Source organism: Castor canadensis, chromosome 10 (assembly GCF_047511655.1).
Source record: "Castor canadensis chromosome 10, mCasCan1.hap1v2, whole genome shotgun sequence".
In the NCBI taxonomy this organism is placed as follows: Eukaryota; Metazoa; Chordata; class Mammalia; order Rodentia; family Castoridae; genus Castor; species Castor canadensis.
Genome location: NC_133395.1, coordinates 58,664,513 through 58,688,282, shown reverse-complemented (window position 1 = coordinate 58,688,282; position 23,770 = coordinate 58,664,513). Strand labels below are relative to the sequence as shown.

The window sequence follows — 23,770 nt, the reverse complement described above, 5'->3', positions numbered from 1 at the left end:
CATATGAGGGAGAACATACAATTTTTGGTCTTTTGGGCCAGGCTAACCTCGCTCAGAATGATGTTCTACAGTTCCATCCATTCACTTGCGAATGATAACATTTCATTCTTCTTCATGGCAGCATAAAATTCCATCATGTATAAATACCACATTTTCTTAATCCATTTGTCAGTAGTAGGGCATCTTGACTGTTTCCATAACTTGGCTATTGTGAATAGCGCTGCAATAAACATGAGTGTGCAGGTGCCTCTGGAGTAACCTGTGTCACAGTCTTTTGGGTATATCCCCAAGAGTGGTATTGCTGGATCATATGGTAGATCTATGTTTAGATTTTTAAGAAGCCTCCAAATTTTCTTCCAGAGTGGTTGTACTAGTTTGCATTCCCACCAGCTATGTAAAAGGGTTCCTTTTTCCCCACAAGGGATGTTTATTTTGAAAAGAGATTATCATGGAACAAAATCTCCAGATTTCTTCTCTAAGTTCTAGTTCTTTTTCTACTGTAGTTCTAATTCAAACTTTACTAAATCATCTATCTTAAGACTGGTATTTGAAAGGCATCCTTGCATGCAAATCCCCTCTATCATGACAACTGAGATAAATAGGTGGGGGTTGGGAATATCTCCCACCAAGCTTCCAGGACAGGAGGTTTTACACAGGTACTTGTCACAAGACTAATAGTTAACATTTACTGAGTACATATTCTATGCTGACTCTTTGCAATTGTAGACTATTATTTTATTTAATTTTACCATAACACTAAGATAAATGTCATCATTCAATTTTCTAGATGATGAGTAAACAAAGGCACAAAAAGGTCATGTACTTTGCCCAAAATCATATAGCCAGTAAGTAGGAAATTGGTCTTGGAACCCAAGCAGTCTGATGCCAGAGCTCAACCTCTTAGCTTCCCAACTTTATTATCAAGGCATCTTTGTAGATAGAGAATTAGTTGCTTTGTAATAAAAGCCATGACCCTGTTTAAAGATATAATGGTCCTTCCTCAAGGGAAGTAATCAAGGATTTGACAGTTCCTAAAGAATGCATCCTATCCCTGTGATGTTTCCTGGTAGAACTGGTTTAGCATAGATACTATGACTGCCTCCCTAAGCATCCATTCCACTCCTTCCCTGAGCAGTAGCCACCTGTTTCAGACAGGATTGACCTAACGCCTATGTATTTTCATGGGTGGGCCCTCATCATTCCATGTAATCTCATCTTTATTGACACATTTATTGATCCAGGGATAGAATCAGATCCATTTGGCTCACTGAAGGAAGTGAAGTGTTTTGTTTAATGGCTGGTTGAAGTCTTGGTCATTTAACTTCTGAGGCCCCAAATGAACAAAGAGGCAGGGCTGGAGGGCAGCTAGTTTGCTACCAGGAGAAAAACCAGTCTGGAGAAAGAACTAAGAAAATTAAAATCAACTAGAGCACCAATGAGTCACAACACTGGATTCATTATGTAAGTCAGTGCATTTCTTTTATTTTTAAATTACTTTGCATTGGACTTTCTGATACAAATAAAAGCATAAAAACTTCAATTATATTAATAATTAATCTCAATTTTCATCAAAAACTATTTCATATGAGATTACCAGAAAGCTAAAATCCCACATTGTATTTCCCTAGTCATAAAATCATCTGGGAAGCCCACAGAGTTTCTTTTCACCCAGAGTGGTTTGCTCTGATCTGGAATTTCTAGTATATATTCTGTAAGTGACAGTGCTTTTATCATGACTCTCATCTTTCAGTTCTTATTTAAAGGTTAGCATTTTGATGTACTAGGGCTACTTACAAACAGGGTAAATGTAGGTCCCAGTTTATCTGGTACAGTTGCACTTGACACTGTTGTTTCAGTGTGGCATCTGTTCTGATTAGTGCCTACTTTCATTTTCAAAAGATTACTGTTTTAAATGTTAAATGATATGGTCATCCTATTTTTAATTCACCTTGCACTTCTTTTCTATGTAGGAATATATGTACACATATATACATATATATGATAATCATTCTAATATATAAGAAAAATCACTTAGAGTGAGATGTTCTAAGACATCTTTTACTACATTATGTAACATTAGCAATCTAGACAGGTACAGCCAGGTAACCTCTCCCAGGAAAGAATGTGAATTACAACTTGCTTCCTACTGTTTGGTATCTTAACAGAAAGAAGAGGCTCAGAATTTTCTCTGACCTTCATAGGTTCCTAAAAGGAAGCAGCTTTCTTTTTTATTGAGGAAACCCTAAAAAAACTTTTGAGGAAAGTATTTTTAGATGAGTTGGTGACATAAACACACAGAAGTTTAAAAGCCATATATTGTCCTATTGTATGACTTTTTTAAATATAAAACACATTAGGATGATGGCCCTTTATATTTAGCAAAGAAGTAAGACATGAATTATAAATAGGATAAGCATATAATTTATCATTCAAAGATTAAGGAAAAACTTAAGAAGCTAAAATAAAAGTTATTCTTAACAAAACAAATTAAATCAATTTTAATTAGTACATCATATATGACCTGACATTAAATATACTTACTAATTTGAAATAAATTTCCTCCTAATAAAATATTCAGGTCAATTCAAATTAATGTCAAATACAGAGAAAGTAATAGAGGCAATGGAACATTTTTTCTTCGCCATATGAAAAGTTGGGTTGTTAATATTTTAAGACTGGCAAACAAAGTTCTTTTTCTTCCCCCCACATTTTCTTGATAGCTAACTGGATTTTTGCAGGACTTCTTACTATGTGATGGGATCTGACAAAAGAAAATTACAGCATAATCATTTTTTTCTTGGCCTGAATTTCATTAAAGGGTTTACGTATTTCTTGGGTTTACTATAATATTAGTTATATATTTAATTTCTACCTTTAACTAAATGAATGATAGGATCTCACTAACTTGTATTTGATTAATATATAATTCTCATAATTGGATATTCATCAGTCAAAATTTAATAGCAGAGAGCTACAATAAGAATGTATTACTAAAATTAAATTCCCACTAAAATAAGACTGATCTTTCTTAAAGGGCATTATTTATAAATACATTATTTATAATATTACACTTTGTAATACAGCCATTTATGTTATTAAGAGTATAGCTCAGCTGCCATTTGCTAAAATGTAATACAGTAAAAAAAAAACCTCAATGGTTAAATTTAAAAACTCAATGACTTATATCAAGGAAAAAAAGGTCTTTGATAAAAGGGCTCTGGTCCTCTATAAATGGAAGACTGTTTATTTCTTATTATATGTGTGTATACTGCATGTGCATGTGTGTATACATTTTTGTGTGGTGTTAGGTATGGAATACTCAGAGCCTTACACATGCTAGGTAAGCACTCTGTCACTGAACCACACTCCCAATCTGGTTTATTTTATTTTATTTTAATTTTTTATGAAATGCTTCTCCATCTGTTTTGCAATCATTTTCTAGGTGTGTGTGTTTACACACATGTACATACAAATGTGTATGTATAAAACTGAAAAACAAAGTCCAGGTTTCAAGTGTAGTTCTAACTAAAAAAAAAAATAGAAGTTGAATGCCAATGATTTCCATGTTTCTGCATGTATTTTTGCCACTTCTTTTATACTTCAGTCCATTTCAGTCCAACAAATGTTTTTGGATATTTATTATTCACAATACAGTATACTACATACTAAGAGTATGCCCAAAAAAAAAGGAAGGAAAGGCGAGAGGAAAGAGTAGGAAGGAAAAAAGGAAGATAGTCTGCTACCACAAAGATCATAGTCATACAGAAGATGCAACTATGTATTCCTTAAGCAACAGGAAACATAAGACATTTACATGTACCATTAAAGAAGAATAAATACATGGGAATATGGAAAAGAAGAGTAACAGATTCTAACTGGAATGGAGAATGAGAACTATAGAGAGGTTCTGCTGAGTGACACTAGGGTTGGTTTTAAAGGTTCAGAAAGATCTTAGTAGAATACAGATAAGAAATTTTAGGCTGAGAATAGAGTATGTCAGTAACAAAGGTGCAAGATGAGAACGGGCCTACCTTATCTGGGATAACTTATAGTATGATACAACTATACAATGTCTATGTAAAGAGGAATAGTTGAAAATGAAGCCAAAAAGTGAGACAAGAACCAGATTATTAAAACAAACAAACAAACAATCTCAAATGTCATTAGGAGAAAACATTCATAGGAGTGTCAAAAAATTTTTGAGAATATGTGTGAAATATCTAGATATAGGATATCTCAAGTATTAACTTGTCAATTCTGCTCTTAAACACTCCTACTTTAATGTTACCTGAATCTAGAAATCTTCCTTTCCATTTTACATTCAATGGCACCACCACATTCCTACTCCTCTCCTCACTACAGTGTCAATAAACAGATCTTTAGATAATCCTGTGTGTGTATGTTTGCTTCTTCAGGTTTAAAGACTGTAACTCTCTGGAACAAGAATAGCACCCTGTGATTGATTGACTGATTGATTTAATTTAAGTTTCACCTTAGTGGCCACAGCATGCATCCAACATTAAGTACTTAAAGGAATTTAAGTACAGACAGGGCACCACAAAATCTTCTCTGTCCTCATCAGTGTGAACCTGCCTGTGCAATACACAGGATGGGATGGAGCCAACCTGAAATAGTTGTAGCAGGACATGTGCCCAAGCCACAAGAGTCACTTCCAACAAGAGAAATTCTCCATCCCATAACCATACAAGTTGGAATTCATCAAGTCTCACTAACTATCTGCAAACATTTCCCAAACCTAGTTTCCCTTTTGACTAGAACCAGCATTTTTGTCTTCAGACATTCTGTACCTGGGTCTTTACCTTTACTTTCCAATTACAATACATTAACAATACAAGACTTCATTGTGGCAATTCCATACATATGTATAGTATGCCTTGAAAAAGTTTATCCCCTCCATTATATTTCCATTCCCCCTCTCCCTACTCCTCCTCTTTCCAAAGGGTGGTTGGTGGTTTCATTATGCTGTCTTCATATGCATATATATTTAGTGTACTTCCATTATTTCACCCCTTTTCCTTTCCTTCCCCCTCTACCCTCACATGGCACCCCACCTCCCCGCAGATAGTGCCCCATATATGTACGTGGGTTTTTCATCAGCCTCTAGCTTATCTCACTATTTCTAGTCTTTATACTAGGTTAGAATGATGGATCTAAATACAAATCTCTTTGGATTCCACCCAGCTTAAAATTCTTCAGTACCTTCTTAATGGCTACAGCATACAAAGTCAAAATTTATCATAGCACATAAGACTCATTATTTCCAGCCTTGTTTCTGTCATTCATTCACCAAGTATTTACTATTTACTATTCTAGACATGTGTGAGTGAACAAAATACACATACCTCAAAAACAAAAGCCAAAAAATCAACATTAGCAAAAAACTTTCCAAGGGATATTTAACTTCAGCAGGGAGATGCTGGCAATAACCATAATTAAACTATATAGTTTATTGGGATGTGATATGTGTGTGCAATGAAGAAAAGTGTAGAATAAGGTAAGGTAGTCAAGTTAGGCCTTAGTGAAAAGGTGTACTTGAGAAGAGACTTGAAAGAGGTGAGGTAGTACATGCAGTTATCTAGAAAGTCTGTCTTGATGCTCAAGGATTGTTAGATCAGTGTTGCTGGAGAACAATGAATGAGGAGGGGGAGAAAAGGAAATGACGACAAAGAGAAGGAGTTGGAGTGGTAGAGTGACCATGCAGGCAACTGTTGACCATTACAAAGACTTGAATTATAATAAGCAATGTAGAAAGCACTGTGAGTAATACATGAACAGAAGGATGGCATGATATGAGTCAGATTTTAAAAAGAACTGCTCTGGTTCATGTGCAGAGAAGAGACTACAGTGGAGCAAGGGTGGGAGCAAGAACTTTGGTGGACCATGACTGCAATAATCCAGATAAGGAATAATGGCATCTTCTGTGGGTAGTAAGACATGGTCAGACTACAGTAGTGTAAGTTTCTAAAGTACAGCCAACAAGGTTTTTCTGAAACATTGGATGTGGGGTGTAAGAGGAGTCAAGCTGGAACCAAGGTTTTGGGACTGAGGAAATTGGAGGATAGAGTAGGTGTTACCTGGGATGAAGGAGTGCTCGTGGAACAGGTTTTTGGGAAAAAAATCTGGAATTCAGTTTCTGACATATCTGAAATGTGTAGTGGATATTCAGCCAAGCTTTTATACATACATATATACATGAAACTTTAGAGTTCAAGAAAGAGGTGGCTCCTGTCACCTTCTCAAACAAATCCTACTTTCCAGGCTTCCAGAATACCACGCAGATCCCTGTAATCTTCCTCATGTCTTTGCCTGTTTGTCTATTTTGAATGCCCTGTCCCCATTTTTTTCCACTTAGTCAAAAAAAAAAAAATCTCAGTTTTCAGAGGACTGATGTCATCTACCATCTACTCTATGAAACTCACATGATCATCAACTCCTGAATCACTGTTTCTTTTCCTCAGTCACTTAAGTAAAGGCTAAAATATATGGCTGGTCTTTCAGCACAATTGAAAAGCTGGACAATTTTCATTTTAATTTTGCTTAAGAGACATCCATTTTGCAAACACAGCAGGTGACCTGTCTGCTCTCATCATCAGAAATCTTTAGAAACCCTAATAAAAGAAAATTAAGTCCACAGAAAAAGATTTTGGCAAGGAGCTTAGTAACCACATTTTGCATTTCTCTGATTTCAGTAGTTATGTGAAGAAGACTAATCCTTAAAAAGACTTGTATTATATATAAACTTTATAGGCTAAAAACAAAGAACAAGACATCTTCTGTCTATTTGCCAAAGTTACTTACTGTTATAAAAATTTTCATTTTGATTGTCATTCTTTTACTTGCCTGGGGAGGCATTTAAATTAGAAGAATGATTAGTCAAGAAAACTAGTCTCTGTGTCATTCCAAAAAACAGTCTAACCTAAGAAAAGTGGAAATTTTAAAGGATGATGTAAAATTAGAGATGAGCCAGCTCAACTGGTCTGTCTCACAAATGAGGATGCTGACATCCAAGAAGCTGCAGCCAATGCTTGGGTAGTGAGACCACTTCTTGCAGTACAACTAGGACCATGCACGTTCCCGCACAACTGGTTCCCTAGCACCTGTCAGAGCACCTGGCAGATATTAAGTGCTCAATGAATGAACTTACAATTCTGAAGCTGAAGTATACGATGAAACAGGTATACCACATTTCCTCAGAGTTTAAAAAACTGCTGACTCACTGGATGCCAGTGGCTCATGCCTGTAATTCTAGCTACTAAGGAGGCAAAGATTAGGAGAACTGTAGTTTGAAGCCAATCCCAGAAAATAATACATGAGACCTTATCTCGAAAAAACCCATCACAAAAATAGGGTTGATGGAGTGGCTCAAGGTGAACACCTTGAGTTCAAACTCTAGTACTGAAAAAAAAAAAAAAATTGCTGATTCACTGAAAGTTATAAAGTTTGGGGTTTAAGAATATGCAATCATCATTTTTTAGTATTAATAACAAAATGATAACCATATACAAAGATGTGTGTGTATGTGTGTGTTTTGGGGGGCAGTCCAGAAGCAAAATCTCTTAACAGTATATAAGTTTTAAAAAATGCTCTGTAGATCAAGAGAACAGACAATACTTTAGCAATCATACTTGCTCTATACTGTAGTTTGACCACATATCTTTTATAGGAAAATTACAGCCTCTGAAAATAAGACAGTGTGAAGTCCTTATTACATGGTTTTAGTGAGTCAAGATTTATATGGACCACTAGAGAAAAAAATAGCCTACTAATACTATAATTTAAAGTACCTTTAATAAACAGCCCAGGTTCTGAAAGTTTCCTAATACCAAACACACTTTTACTTGGTTGTGAAGCCAAAATGCCTTTGAAGCAAACACAACAATAACCAAAGAGAGCTATCAGGTATCATTTTAAAGTTACAAACACCAACCTCTTTAATCTCATGTAGTTTTCACTGGCAGCAGGTCGGCACTCAGCTCTTTGTACCACTATTCCTTCCAATGAGAGTTTATCTTGAAATGAAAGAAAAAAATGTATTCAGGGTTAACCTTCATCATTTTCAAGACTGCATTTTGACACATTATCTATAGTAATAAGACAAAACCAGAATTCATAGCAAAAATCAAGGAAACAAAGAACAGTATTAGGTGTACAGCATATCACTGGCCAGGACATAGAGAAATCTTGTTTTTTGTTGGTAGCAAACTGGAACCCATCAGATTTGCTTCTTGAGCTGCAAGAAGCCCCTGGCCAGCAACAGCTTCTACACATTTAGTTTTTTCAAAATAGAGTGACTTACAGAACATAAAATCGAATTAAAAATTTTTAAAGGGTAATATCACCTTTGACAGAAAACTAACTTCCAAAAACACAGATAGCCTAATCCACTAAACAAAAGATGTATATGTGTGTGTGTGTGTGCATAAACAAGTAAATAAAATAAAATTCTAGAATAACCTGTGACTAAAATGGCCACCAGAAAATATTGTGAAAGTGGGAGGGTCATTGTCTAGGTTATACTGTGTAGCAGTTCAGACTGCCAGTTGCTCTGATTTTTATTCCCCGGCAGAATTACAAATCTGTGTGTGTCAAAGTGAGTCTGCTAACCAGGCACAATGAGGCAGGCTTGTAATCCTAGCATTCAGGAGGTGAATGCAGGAGGACTATCAGTTCCAGGTCAGCCTGGTCTGTATCGCAAGATATTGTCTCCAAACAAAGTGAATCTTCTGTAAATATTTGTCCCTACAGAAAGGAAAAATTCCCTACCATTAATAATGAGAAACCATAAGAAAAAGGAAATAAAAGCTAGCACCTACTGTGTACCTACTGGGCACCAAGCATTATGGAAGAGTTACTTGACAGACCTTGCCCTACTTACTTTACAGTATGAATATGAATGTCTCAAACTGACACCAGTTTATGGCACCCTGGAAATAGTATGACTGAAGTTAGAAATAGTTACAGTTCAGTCATATTTCCATGAGAATTCACGTGGGCTTTGAGAAGAGACAGGAAATTCTCTGGCTATCTAGGAATGCACTTATGACTCATCTCTTTGGGGTGAATTACTTCATTCATTCCATTAACATTGCCTAAATGCCTACCATGCAAAGGGTACCATTTGGCATTGTGGAATCAAAGATGATTAAGACATAGTATTATCTTCAAGGAATATACAGTTTTACTGTATGAACAGTGACATCCTGAACAAAATGTAGAGTCCATATAGAATTACCCCTATATGATTAATAGTAGACAATCTTCTAGGAACCTTTCTGGATTTTTCTCCAAAATTCAGGGGACCCCATACTGTAGTTCCTGAGCACTAATTACAAATACACTGTGTATCTTCAACATTTTCAGGGTCCCTCTATACAACCATGTGCAACAAATCTCAAGAAGAGGTGATCAGATGGCTGAGAAGCACAACGATGAGAAGCCTGCCTATCTTATGGCAAAATATGCCAGGAAGGAAACAAGACAAAAAGCCATTGTTGTTTAAACATTAAATTAAAAATTTAAAAATAATTTCCTCTTGAGTGAATTTAGTAAGATTAAAAATTGAATTTCCTTAAAGCAAAAACAAATCATATATTGTTTGCTTCTCCACTGAGGTTGAAAGTTGTGTCAAGAACTATTATTCAAGGGCTGGTGAATGTAGCTCAGTGATAAAGCACTTGCCTAGTGTACAGAATGCACTGGATTTGATCCCCAGCACCACAAACACACACAAAAAGTGTAAATAAATGCTCTAAAAACAAGAATAATTCTTCACTCATCATAATAATAGCAAGACTTGGGAAATGTAATGCATAGAGTATTTTAAAAGCAAAAGCAAAAGTCTAATACCAGAACATAAATTAATGCTTTTAAAAAAAATCAAGAATACCATCTCTGATGGTATTTTAATCACAAATCCAAGTGCTTACAAATGTTAACACTGAAAGCCACCACACCACCTTTTAAAAGGGACCACAATATGGTCCCCCAAGCATGATTTGCTCCTTTAAGGCCGATGCATGCTTTTTAAAGCCTTATAGGAACACATTCTCATATTTTCCCCATTAAACCATACTTATTTTCTTCTTCAAAACAATTCCTGGACTGGAGGTGTGGCTCAAGAGGTAGAAGGCCTGCTTTGCAAGTGTGAAGCTTTGAGTTCAAACCCTAGTCCCACAAAAAAAACCCAAAAAACCCCAACAAATCTGGATTTCAAGGGAAAGATATTAAACATTAAATTTTATTTAAAAAGCATCTGTTAATTATAGATCCTATTCATTAATACAGGAACACTTACTTAAAACTACTGCCCAATTTGAAAGAACACTATATATACATATACGTGTGTGTGTGCGCGCGCGCGCATGTGTGTGCATGGGTATGGTACTGGGGATAGAACCCAGGTCCCTGTGCTTGTGAGGCAAGTGCTCTATCATTTGAATTATGACTTCAGGTGAAAGAACATAAACATTTGAAGAATAATTCTTTTTATTCTCATACCCTGTGAAGTATGTACCTACAGCCTTCTATGAAAATAATCACGCAAAGTACATTAGGAATAACAAATGGGAAAGTGAAACATGGCGCTTGTTCTGTGGCATATATTCTTTTTTTCTTTTCTTATCCTCTGATGCAGTGTGATTTAGCCATTTGTGATATACACATATATCAAAACATCATGCTGTACTCTACAAATACATTTATCAATTAAAACATTGCAAACCAATATATTTACATTTTAAAAAAGAAGTACAGACATTCCCTAAGAGTTTACACTGATGTGAGTTTTAACTACTGGCACATACCACATTATAAACCAGGAAATTTTTAGAGAATGAGTGAAAAAAGCAAAAGTCTTAGTTGTATTATGAAAATAGTTCTGATCTCGAAGACCCTGTGGAAGGGTCTGAAGACCCCTCTACTCAGCAGTTCCCAGACAACGTCTTGAAAACTGCAAATCATAGGATAAGACCAGTATATGAAGAAAACTTTTAGGGGAGCAATAAGTACAGGGCCCTGAGTTCAAACTCCAGTACTGGAAAAAGATCTTTTTAATTCAATTTTGATACACCTCCACTTCAATCACTTCCAGATTAACAAAGGCTCTCAATTCCCCCACTAATAAATATAGTGACAGATGCCCACAGCTCACTATACACTAGTGGGTACTAGGTTAAATCTCTAGCACTCCCACATACTTCTGTTCAAACTATGCTAGAACTTGTTGGTGCTAGTCTTAGTAATTAAGCGATTTGATTATGCATTATATAAGCTCATTAAATTATGAGATGAAGTAAGGAGAAATGTTTCTATGAAAATTAGGAAGAATGCTTTCATTAAGACTCGATATAAGGTTGCTAAAAAAAAAATACTGTCAAATTAGGTTTGGGTGAAACAATCAGCACTAGAAAATAAAAAGTCCAGAAGGATTTGCATTCCTGTTGTTTCACAGTGTCTTCATTTTTGAAGAAACCAAAACTGAAAATTTGAACCAAAGTATACGCTTCATTTCCACAAGAAAAAGAAAGCAGATGGTCGATCAGCATCCTACACTCAAAGCAAGGCCCTATCTTACATGTGTATCAGCATCTAAATATACACTCCCAGTTTTAAGACAAAACATTTAAGGCAGGTAGGAATACATACTGATAGCATTTATAAAATGATTTCCTATCTTCTAATTAATGCCAACTACTGGTCCTTTTATATAATAGATGGGACTGTACTGTACAAAGTCGATGTATGAATGCTGTTATAAAAATCAGACATTGGAAGTAAACACATGCACAAAGAGATTATGTGTGGCTGGGGATGAAGAGCCTTGTTCAGAAAGCAATGCCTATGTTTGGACCTTGAAAAATGGGTAGAATTTAGACAAGAGGCGGGGAGGGAGGTGAGAAAGAAGGGCATTGAAAGTGTTGGGAATGGCCTTAGCAATGTCTTTTAATCGTTTTTTGTTTTTTTTTTTTTTGGTGGAGGTGATACTGGGTTTTGAACTCATGCTTGCTAGGCAGGCACTCTTACTGCTTGAGCCACCTGCCAGCCTAGCAATGGTTTCTGATTAGCTTCAGGCACTCTCTTTGGAGTTTTCAGCTCAAGGAGTCACACCACAAATCACTGGGATGGAGTGATCATGCCAGAAATCTGAAAAGAAGCCACAAAAAGCTCATCCTACTGAACTCCTTGCAATGGCTCAGTTCTTACCTTTCTTTCTCTGGGCCTGGCCATTTGTTCAACGCTTCTTTGGATTATGAGGAAAAAAATCTAGGATGCATTCTGAATTCTCCTCCCACGGCCTTTTATTTCTTTTCTGCTAGATTGGTTTGCCAATTGGTTTCTGCTACTTAGAGTCTTATAGTCAAAAGAATCTTAAGTATGAATGTGGTGTGGGTACTTTATTTTACAGCTACCACTTAGTGTCAGAAAGGGTAAATGAAGAAAGTAAAGAGGGTGAATATGGTTGATGCACTTTCTACACAAATATGAATATGGAACATTGAAACCTGTAAGTTACCATAAGAAGGAATGAGGTAGGAGGGAGAATAATGGAGGGATGAACCAATTTGGGGTATAACAGATGTATATACAGAAATGTCACAATGGAAACCCCCTGTATAACTTATTATAAACTAACAAAAATGTTCTTTTTTAATAAATGAAGGACAGGAAGATAAATTGGTACTGTCCGGGGATGGTACTAGTGGAAGGGGACAAGGAAAAGGGTGAAGGAGGGAGAATAGATAGAAGTATTTTGTATTCATGTATAAAAATAGAACAATGAAACTTGTTGAAATTGTTCTAGGATGGGAGGTAGAGAGGATAAAGGAGAAAGATGGAAGGGGTGAATCTAATTAAAATATACTGTAAGCACTTATATAAATGTCACAATGTACCTCTTGTACAATTATAATATATTACTAATTTTAAAGAGTTAAGAAGCCGTCTTGAACCTGAAACATTCAAACTTCTGTTCTAAACTGGACCTTCTTATTCTATAGTTGAACTTGAGATTCATTCTATGTAAAAGAAATGAAATGACAGACTGGCTTTTTTTGTTTAACAAGGTAAAGACATCCCCAGTTCACACAAGTTAAAGTAAGTAAGTAAGCTTATTAGCATTGGCATGTAAGTAATGAGACCAGGTATGTTAGGAAGTCCTTAAGGCATCAGGAAGTTATAGACACTCATCTCCACAAGACCATTGTGGATCTATTTGAATGTAGAGACCTTTAAGGAAACTTCCAACTCCATTTAAAACAGACCAGTTGGCTAGTAACAAGACTATGGACTGATCTTCCAGACATTTCAAGTGACTGTCCTCTTATTTACTCATGTGTCTACACTCTTTGGAAAAGAACAGAAGGAAATATTTCTTCTATTTTGACTGAACTGGTGCATCTAAAAAGGTAAATGATTTTTAATATTCCTGGTAGTCTCTTTTCTTCTCATTAAAGATATTTTCCTAACAGTTTTGCCTGTGAATCTCATGGTGATGTCACCTGAGATGATGCCATCTTAGTGAGCCAGTTATGCAGACTTACTGTTCTTAGGTTATTAGGAAGGTAAAAAGGTGATCTTTATTTAAATTTGTCAACTGATGTTCTAACCTCTATTTGATCTTCAGGAATTTTAAAATTAAACACCTAGAGCCAGATTTCAGTAAACTATCCTACAGAATTAACATCTGATTATTTACCTTAAAGGTAATGAATAGCAGTCATGCAAATATTCCAAAAGTTATGTTTATACATGTTTTCTTATAATAATATTCAAATTACAAATGTGCCTAATGTGCTGGGAATTCCCAATTTGAAATAAAAACTGAAAACATAATTTTAGAACTAGACTCAGGATCTAGAAAGGAACCCAACTTCCTCAGCTATATTACTACTCTTTAATCTTTCCCTAGGCTTGGAGAAAGAGGAATTGGAAGTATGCTCTGTAGAGAAGATGTAAAGCAGCCTAAAGAGTACCTGTAGCCAGGAACCAGTGGCTCATGTCTGTAATCCCAGCTACCCAGGAGGCAGAGACCAGGAGGATCGACATTTGAAGCCAGTCCAGGGAAATAGTTCGCCACGAGACCCTATCTCAAAAAAACCCATTACAAAAAAGTGCTGGTGGAGTGGCTTAAGGTCCCTGAGTTCAAGTCCCAGTACTGAGAGAAAAAAAAAAAAAAGAATACCTGTGAATGACAAGACTGATTGGCCACGAGCAAAAAGGAAAGTGGTTATTAGCTAAGGTACAAAATGAAGGCTTTGAACGTGCAAAGGAATTTAGTTGTCCCACCAATCTACAGAAGCTATAACAGATTTTTGATAATAATAAGACCTAGTGAATGAGCATTGAAAAACCCGTATTTGTATGCTGCAATATTTAAAAGCAAAGGCCACCTACATTTCTGACTACAGTATTCTTTTTGCTTATGACACCATGTGTATAATTAAATGAACTTAAGTACAGATGTGAACATGATGTTATATAAAGAGATACAATTTATACTCCTAAAGTTGCTTTCAAGAATAAGAGGCTGAGACATGGTGTCTCAAGCCTGTAATCTAGCTAATTGGAAGGTGGTAATCTCAATTCGAAGACAGCCTAGACAACAAGTTCATGAACCCTCATGTAAACCAATGGCTGGGAATGGTGGTATGCATTTGACATTACCAGCCATTTGGAAAGCACAAATAGGAGGATCTTGGTACAGGGCTGGCCCAGGCATACACTGAGACCCTATCTCAAAAATAACCAACTTAAAGGGCTGGAAAAGTGGCTCAAATAGTACAGCACTGACTAGCAAGCCCAAGGCCCTGACTTCAACTCCCAATACCACCAAAAAGGGGGGAAAAAAAAAGACTAAGAGTCTGAGTAAAACACAGAAATAAGATATATTATTTTAAAAAAATGCTGTTTTAATATACAGTAATGCAGAATTATAATAATACAAGAAAAAGGGCAGGAAAGTAAAATACAGGTTGAGTATACATCATCCAAAATACTTATGACCAGAAGCGTTTCTGATTTCTCACTTTTTCTGGATTTTGGAATATGTACATAGGCTGTATCAGTTGAGCACCCCTACTCCAAAAATCCACAATTCAAAAAACCACTTGGATTTCAGACTTTCAGATTAGAGATACTCAATCTGTAGTCTTAAAGTTTTAGTTAGACCTTCACCAAAGGATGCTATCTAGCTTTAGTGGCTGTACTTGAAATTAGAGAAAATTTTAAAACAATAGCAAAGTGATTAAATGGATAGGAAAATACTTCTGGAAAGATTAAGTCTCCTGGAGTATAGACCTATATTTTAATACTATACTTTGATCAGGTACTACCAAAAACTATGGTAGATGTAATGAGAGTTAAAAGGATGAAAAATCACAATATTCATTAAATACACAGAGAAAATTCAATGCCACACAGTTTTTTTTTTTTTCCTTTTTCTTTTATTATTCATATGTGCATACAAGGCTTGGTTTATTTCTCCCCCCTGCCCCCACCCCCTCCCTTACCACCCACTCCACCCCCTCCCACTCCCCCCCTCAATACCCAGCAGAAACTATTTTGCCCTTATCTCTAATTTTGTTGTAGAGAGAGTATAAGCAATAATAGGAAGGAACAAGGGGTTTTGCTGGTTGAGATAAGGATAGCTATACAGGGCATTGACTCACATTGATTTCCTGTGCGTATTGCCACACAGTTTTAAATCAACTGGCTATGACTCAAGTTCCATTAATTTCACCTTTAATAACTCTTGGTCTCTACCATGTTCAATTAGTAATAGTAGTAATTCTATACACTAGTTTAGTTCTTTATGAGTTTCAAGATATTCTGATTTCAAGAGATCCTTACAACAACAGGGTAAGAAGTCCTTTGAGCTCTCTGTTTCCTGACTGCCAGGAGGTGAGCAGCTCTGCTCCACCATATGCCTCCTACCATAACATTCTGCTTCCCTTGGGCCCAAAAGTAAAGAAGCCAGTCATCCATTGACTGAAACCTCAAACCATGAGCCAGAATAAATCCTTTCTCCTAAAAATAAAAATAAATAAATAAAGCAAAACTCCTGTAGATAAGATCACTCTTCTGAGCTCATCAGTTTCCTGAATATGGTGGTGCTTGAACTCTGATTAGTTATCAGAATTGCCTGGGGAGCTTAAAAAAAAAAATACTGGGCCCAATCCCAAAGAGTCTGCTTTAACTGCATAGTGTGGGGAAGAGGTAGTGGGATATTTATAACCTCTCTAGATAATTGTGACATTCAGCAGCCATATTTCTTTCTCCCCTCTCTTTTCCCTCCTTCCCTCTCTTTCCACCACCCTTCTCCTCTCCTTAATTTTACTTTCCTGAGATAAAAAAAGACTAGCTCACACAGTTGAGTAAAGATGTCATCAATTGTAACAGTCATCATTATTTAATGTACCACGAAGAAAGACACAATACTGGCATTAAACTTGACAAGACAATGATTTTAAGACATCCCTCAATTTTAGAAACGTTAAATGTGAAAAAATGTTAATGAGACTTTTCCATCCCTAACCTACAAATACTCTACTCTGTGAGAAACCACACACGCTCCCATGAGCCATCATCTGTCCTCCTCTTCAGGTCTCCTCCTTCCTCCTCCACCTCATCTTATTACTGAAGACACAAGAGGATGTGAAGAGGAAAAGAGAAGGAACAGTGGTAGGGGACAGCAATTTGGAGCAGAGACTCTCCTTGGTCACTGATTTCATAACAATACTATCTTTACAAGGGCTCAATACCATGCCATTCGTTTGGAGATTTTTATGTAACAGTTATTAACCTAAAATACTTTCTTCCCAAAGAGACAGTAAAACTCCACTTTGCCAAATAGCACAGTAAAAATGAGTTCTATACAATATTATAATTTCAGTGCCGATTTCATGGCTCATAGAAGTACTTTGCTCATCTAGTTACAATTTTCAGACAGATAATAATGCATAGGACGCACTTCAAAAAAAAAAAAACCCTTTATTTAAAAAAACTTCCAAGTTTGATTTCTGCTTATAAAATTATAAAACACAGGTTTCCCTGAAAAATTGATCTTCCAAAGTATACTTAAATATGAATTAATATGATTTATAAATTATCAAGATTACCTGTGTAGTGAAAAGCAAAGTAATGTGGAATGGAATTTTACTTGAACTTCTCAGGCAATCCGTCATATTTATTTGTGCTCTTTTGACACATACTGCTTTGTTCTTTTCTATACTCACGAGGCTAAAAAATTTGCCAATGTAGCCAAATTTCCTGGGCTTCTTTGAAGACTCAGCTCAACACTTCAAAACATCTATAAGTGTGTTCATGTTGCTGGAATAACACAAATGATTTTCGGGCCAGAGGTTTTGTCCAATGAGTCCTAAGAAGGTTCTAGCACTCTACATAGTTGTATAAGGCAGATGACGCTATAGTTGTATTAGTATGATTCCAGTTCCAGAAGACATATAGCAGATGAATTTTATATTTCAAAGTGAAACTAAAGCCGGGTGCCAGTGGTTCACGTCTCTAATCCTAGCTACTCAGGAGGTAGAAATCAGGAGGATTGTGGTTTGAAGCCACCCCAGGCAAATAGTTCCTTGAGACCCTATCTCGAAAAACCCTTCATAAAAGTAGGGCTGGTGGAGGGCTCAAGGTGAAGGCCCTGAGTTCAAGCCCCGGTACTGCAAAAAAAAAAAAAAAGAGAAAGAAAGAAAGGAAACTAAATTTTTGATATTGAAGTAAAAACTAGATTAACAAGGAAAAAAAAACTGATTTTTTTTTTTTTGGCGGGACTGTGGTTTGAGCTCAGGGTCTCGCATTTGCTAGGCAGGAGCTCTACCACTTCAGCCACTCAGCCAACCCTACAAAACTTGATTCTTAAAATGTCATTACATAGTATAATTTATGTTATTTTTAATACACAAAAAGGCTAACATAAAATATTAAGAAGGAATAGCAACATGAATACTTCTCACATCCAATGCTACTAACAAGAGGCAATGAAGAAGCCAGCCAGCCGCTTGTTAAAAAGGAGAAGCTCAGCTTGTAAAAGACAGGAAGGTGAAAGCACAGATCAATAAACTGGGAAAAACATGAAGAAGTCCTAGGCAGATACAGTGCTAGATTTAAGTAGAAATGGATAGCTGCTTAGTTGCTTTTACTTTCCTTTCTAAGGTAATAGATATGAATCCTTTCAAAAGACAGGCATACAAGTATGCAGGTGAAAGCTACCAAAAAGATCCAGTGGAGGTAGAAAATATGGAGAAAGCAGAACTTTGTTCTTACCAAAGACAACTCCTCTGAACAATCTTTTGCCCAGAAATGTGGTGTTTGAATTTCACAATATCTGCTGAATCCAGGGAAGTTATCCAACCATGTACCTTCCAATTAGGAGACATTCCTTCCTGGAGAGGTTCCACTTCCTCCCATGGCATGGCATATAAATGGAGCAAGCATACATTATGATGATGTCCTATGTCAATCACAGTAATGACAAGGACTTCATTAGGAGTTGATGGAAAAGATGGGAAAATTCCTTCCATTAGCCTGGAATATATTCTGCTATATATTGCAGATGGTAGGAAATTAGCATTACCTCATAATGCAAAGTTCTGCCAGAATTTAGTTAGACACTGGCCTCAATTAACTGCAGAACAGTCTCATACCAAAGACTTGTTTAAATGGTCAAAGCTGATTAAAGGATTCTTTTGTGTGTATGACTATAGCTGTCAAAACCAGAGATGATCTACCTCTTAATCTAGTGGCCCAGTGCATCTAGGTAAGCTATTCTTTGATGTGTGATTTAAGTCCTTCAGGTGAAATCACCAAACTGATTAATTAGTTTCCATCTGCAGTGAAGCAGAGAAATATAGTCACCTAAACCAGGAATATCTTCTTTGGTATAGGTATAAAAGCACCATTTTGTAGTTTTAAGGCTGTGTAGTCCTGATTCACATGACATAAGACAAGCACCCCACACCCCAAGTAAATATAAACTTTGAATAGACTAAGAAGATGTTAACCTGGCTCTCTTAAGAGCCAAGTGTACCACCACTAGCAGCAATGATCACTGAACCCCTACAACTGTCATGAAATGCAATCATTTTGCTTTAATGGAAGGAATGTGGATAAGGTGGGGCCTACTCGATGCTGTTTTTTTTTTTTTTTTAAGACTGTAAGCTGGGACAAAGAGAAAGCAAAAGAAAAGTCCTATGCATTCATACAGTTTCCAGTGAGGCACTGAGGCAAGGCTTCAGTTACACTGTGGCAAACAAATCCTGCAGGGCAGGATTTCACCAGAGTGAAGTCTAGAGTGGGGAAGAGCCATGATAGGGTTGTTTGGAACCTATCAAGGCAAGCCTGCAGGAGCAAAGAGCACTCATCAGTGGTTTTGAAAATTTGGCATCAGAAACCAGAAGTGAGTTAGCAAGCATAAGGCGGCTCTGGAGTGATAACTGAAGAGGTCAGTGGTTCTACTTCCATCACTCCCCACCTCCTCACTCCACCCTATGGCAGCCCATCCTCTAGCAGCAGTAGCATGAAGGTTTTACTACAAAGGCATCTACAAACAGGCCAAACAAGGTATAAGGAAGCAAACCCAGAATTACATGGAATCCAAACACACCACGTCATTTAACATATAAGAAAATTCTAGCATAGTCCCAATCACTACTACAGTCATATTGAATTGATTCTGGTATTCCAGAAAGTTCATAAAAAAAGACTGTGCCCATACATGAAATTGTTATGCTTTTGCTGATTTTGCTATTATATGATGCTACTCACGTGCAGTGTTCATTTGTAATAATAACATAAAAATTCCACAAATACATTTCAAAGGTACACACCCTCCAAACCTATCCAGTGTTTCTTAAAGTCATATCCAATAGAAAAGACTTGATTCTAAAAATAAAAATCAACACATACACACACAATATTGTCAGAATATAAGAGCAAACTCTTCTAAATGTGAGACTCAGCAGAAGCATTAGTCTTAAGTGTTGGCTTTGCCATTAAAAAGTTGTAAAATTCTAGGTAAAACACTAAAAATTCTCTGGAATGCAATTTCATCTTTGGTAAAGTGAAGAAGCTGAATTTCATCATTTCTTAGCAAAAACTCAGCTCTAAAAAGATGCCTTAGTTTTTCTAATCCAATTTCAATGGGCTTTTGGTAATCTTAGTGATACATAAACGTTAAATTCAAGGATATAGTTTTTTACATTTAAAGAAAATTTAATACCACTTAAAGACAATAAAACATAGGCATTTTTAGAAGAATTTGTGCTAATACTTCTATTAAAATATAGTTGAATAATTTAAAAATACCTTCAATGTAATAGAAAATGTAAATCAATTTAATATATAATTTAAAGTTGAACTCTAAGAACAACATACTTCCTCAGAATAATTTAGTAGACAGGTCAAATGTCAGTATACTGAGGATAACATTCATTTGTTGCCACTGGACCTGTAAATTCTAGAAGTGAGAGCTCAGACCCTGAAATGTTTTGGAAGGCAAGTTTTAGGTGAAAGAGAAAAATGAGGACAGGAAAGAGATCATACTCACACTGTTCTCTCACCTTTAGTGAAGCAATAAGCAAACAAAAACTAACTTGCCCTTGATGCTACTCTACAGTAAGCATTTTGAATCTCCATCTTTCTCCTACCTTAACATAGGAAAGAAAATTCTATATGCCACATTCCTTTCACCTTAGCTTTCCTACTTATGATTTACTTTTTTAAATGATACAAATATATTACATACTATTCTCCAAAAAATGCAGTATCATTCAATATTAAGCTTGCCTGACTAAAGAAATGGATAGAAATTCACATTTGGCTGGAGAATTAAACATGTGTAACTGTTTGATGAGAGGAAATTCAATTTATTCTGCTTAACTCTTACTACTTCAAAGCATAGACACAACAACCCTTTCACAACAAATCTCTTCCCTGATACAGTTAAATGCAAATTCTCTTTTCTGTCTTACTCCAGAAAGCTCCTGCATGCATAGCTGAGACGCCACCTACTGCAAAACTGAGCTGACAGCGCAGGCAACGCTGCCAGCATTTCCATTCCATCACCAGGCTGGGACGGAATAAAGGCGTGCTTCTGTGGTAGTGGTTTCTTTTTAAAAAAAAAAAATCTCAAAGCCAAGAAGAACAAGCTGAAATAGCATCTTCAAAAATGGAGCGTAAAATAATCCGAAGAGAAAAAGAAAAGGAGTATGAAGGAAAACATAACAGCCTGGAAGATACTGAGCAAGGAAAGAACAGCAAATCTACACTGATGACCCTCAACGTTGGTGGATACTTATACATTACTCAAAGACAAACACTGACCAAGTACCCAGACACTTTCCTTGAAGGTATAGTAAATGGAAAAATTCTTTGCCCATTTGATGCCGATGGCCATTATTTCATAGACAGGGATGGGCTCCTCTTCAGGCATGTTCTAAACTTCCTACGAAATGGAGAACTTCTGTTGCCTGAAGGGTTTCGAGAAAATCAACTTCTTGCCCAAGAAGCAGAATTCTTTCAGCTCAAGGGACTGGCGGAGGAAGTGAAATCCAGGTGGGAAAAAGAACAGCTAACACCCAGAGAGACTACTTTCTTGGAAATAACAGATAACCATGATCGTTCACAAGGACTGAGAATTTTCTGTAATGCTCCTGATTTCATATCAAAAATAAAATCTCGCATTGTTCTGGTGTCCAAAAGCAGGCTGGATGGATTTCCAGAGGAGTTTTCAATATCGTCAAATATAATTCAATTTAAATACTTCATAAAGTCTGAAAATGGCACTCGACTTGTACTAAAGGAAGACAACACCTTTGTCTGTACCTTGGAAACTCTTAAGTTTGAGGCTATAATGATGGCTTTAAAGTGTGGCTTTAGACTGCTGACCAGCCTGGACTGCTCCAAAGGGTCAATCGTTCACAGCGATGCACTTCATTTTATCAAGTAATTACCTGTCTCACGAACAAAGGCAACAAGCATGCAGCCAGTGAGCCTCAGAAAACCACAGCATCAAAGACATCCCAAATAACGTGCCCAGAAAGCTCTGTACTACAGAGCCCTGCTGCTAATCAAGTATTGTGAGCTAACGGTATGTAAATTCTATCGCTAAAGATAAAGATAAAGGGTGTTCCTGCTGATCAGACTCTTCCACCTAAATGAAAACAGTAGTCTGCTACATACTGTAAATAAAGACTGAATGCTTGTGCTATTTGTTTATTTTTCCTTAAGCTGTCTTTCAATCAGAATGTCTTGGGTACTTGCACAAAAAACCAAGCATGTATATCATCTATAGTTCATTAAAATAAATGGTAATAAAATATTCTAAGGGGCTATAAGGTTTTAAATCCTTTCTACTTATCGTAAAAATCTACAAAGAAATTGAACTGGTAAAATTAACCACTGAGAGCAAAATTGATGTGCAGAACCACCCAAAACAGAGCTATAATGCCACAAATGAGACTGTGAGAAGGTATTAAAGCTACTGATTTGATTTTTAATAGCAGACACCAAATGCTTATTCACTGCTCCTGTATTTCATACTAGAATTATAGCTGAATTGGTATTTTGCTGAAAATTCCTAGAAAACCACTTGATGACAATAAAAAATAAGTAACAGTGATAGTTTCTTTGCTTGTATTAACAATTACAATAAAAAGTTACATGTGTCACTTTAAGAAAAATAATACCACTTGATGATTTTGTACAGTATTATGCATTGATGTAATTAGCAGGTGAGCTCCTGTGACCCTGACTGGTCTTGGAAATTAGCAAATTCATTTCTTTGCACACTGAGCTCCAATTCAGCACAGGTAACTTAGTCTCAACAGATTACACGGTGTTAGAATCGTAAAGGAGTCTATTTTCACAATCACTCTAAATATATGTTCATTTTCAAGCTCAAAATATTCAAAGAACACTAAACATTATTCTTCTGAAAACACTTCATTGAATCTTCTCAATAACTATCTTGATGCTAAATCTCAGATTCACTGAGATGAGATTGTTTTAACTTCATGCTAATTTTTAAGAAAATTAAAAACTGTTTTAGTTAATGGCTGTTTAAATGAAAAAACTACAAACTGAACTTCAAATGTAAGTCCATCATTTCCCTGGTCCCTGAAAAGAATAGCTAAATTATTTTTTTTCTATTGATAAGAACAAATTATATCTTAAATTTGTTCCTTTAGAAATAAACCATTTAAAATTGGTAACTAAATCTTAATTTAATAATCTTCTACAAGAGTTTTGAAAATCTCGACTAAAGTTACATAGATACCAAAATTTTGATTACTTACAAGAACTCAGACTGAATAAAGCTAATATTCACCCCCAGAACTAATACTGGCTTTCAGTTATAACATCTAAAGTAATATAAAAGTTGGTTGTACATATTAAAAGAAACCTTTAGTAATCTATTATACAAAAAGTTCTTTAAAAATTCACATTAAGAAAATAAGTTCATGTCAATACACAATTTTCTTTTATGTATACTAAAAAAATGTTCTTACTAAAGTATCAAATTCTTAAGTACTTTAAATGGTTTAGTCAGAATTTAAAGGGACTATGAAAACAGGGAAAAATAGTAAAATTTAATAGTCACTATAACTGAACTGTTTATATACCTTTCCAGCCTATGAGCTGACTTTTCCTTCACATTTGGACTTTGGTAGTGAAAAAAATGGTAGTGATTTAATGCCAAAACCAGATTTTCTTTAACAAGATTTCATTACAGATA

The 23,770-nt window shown here is 36.0% G+C and overlaps 2 protein-coding genes across 2 annotated transcripts in view; one reads left to right on the top strand and one right to left on the bottom strand.

Annotated features, from left to right (window-relative positions):
- The window catches only part of Gtf2f2 (general transcription factor IIF subunit 2), a 124,415-nt gene that overhangs the window by 43,235 nt on the left and 57,410 nt on the right, over window positions 1–23,770 (bottom strand). Inside the window, exon 5 of the mRNA XM_074043357.1 lies at window positions 7,949–8,030. Within this exon, the coding sequence (XP_073899458.1) occupies window positions 7,949–8,030 (82 nt within the window). The remainder of the gene's footprint in view (window positions 1–7,948; window positions 8,031–23,770) is intronic.
- Kctd4 (potassium channel tetramerization domain containing 4) lies at window positions 13,240–22,654 on the top strand. Its single transcript, XM_074043356.1, has 2 exons — window positions 13,240–13,424; window positions 21,011–22,654. The coding sequence occupies exon 2, from the start codon at window positions 21,203–21,205 to the stop codon at window positions 21,980–21,982; it is 780 nt and encodes a 259-aa protein (XP_073899457.1). The 5' UTR covers window positions 13,240–13,424; window positions 21,011–21,202; the 3' UTR covers window positions 21,983–22,654.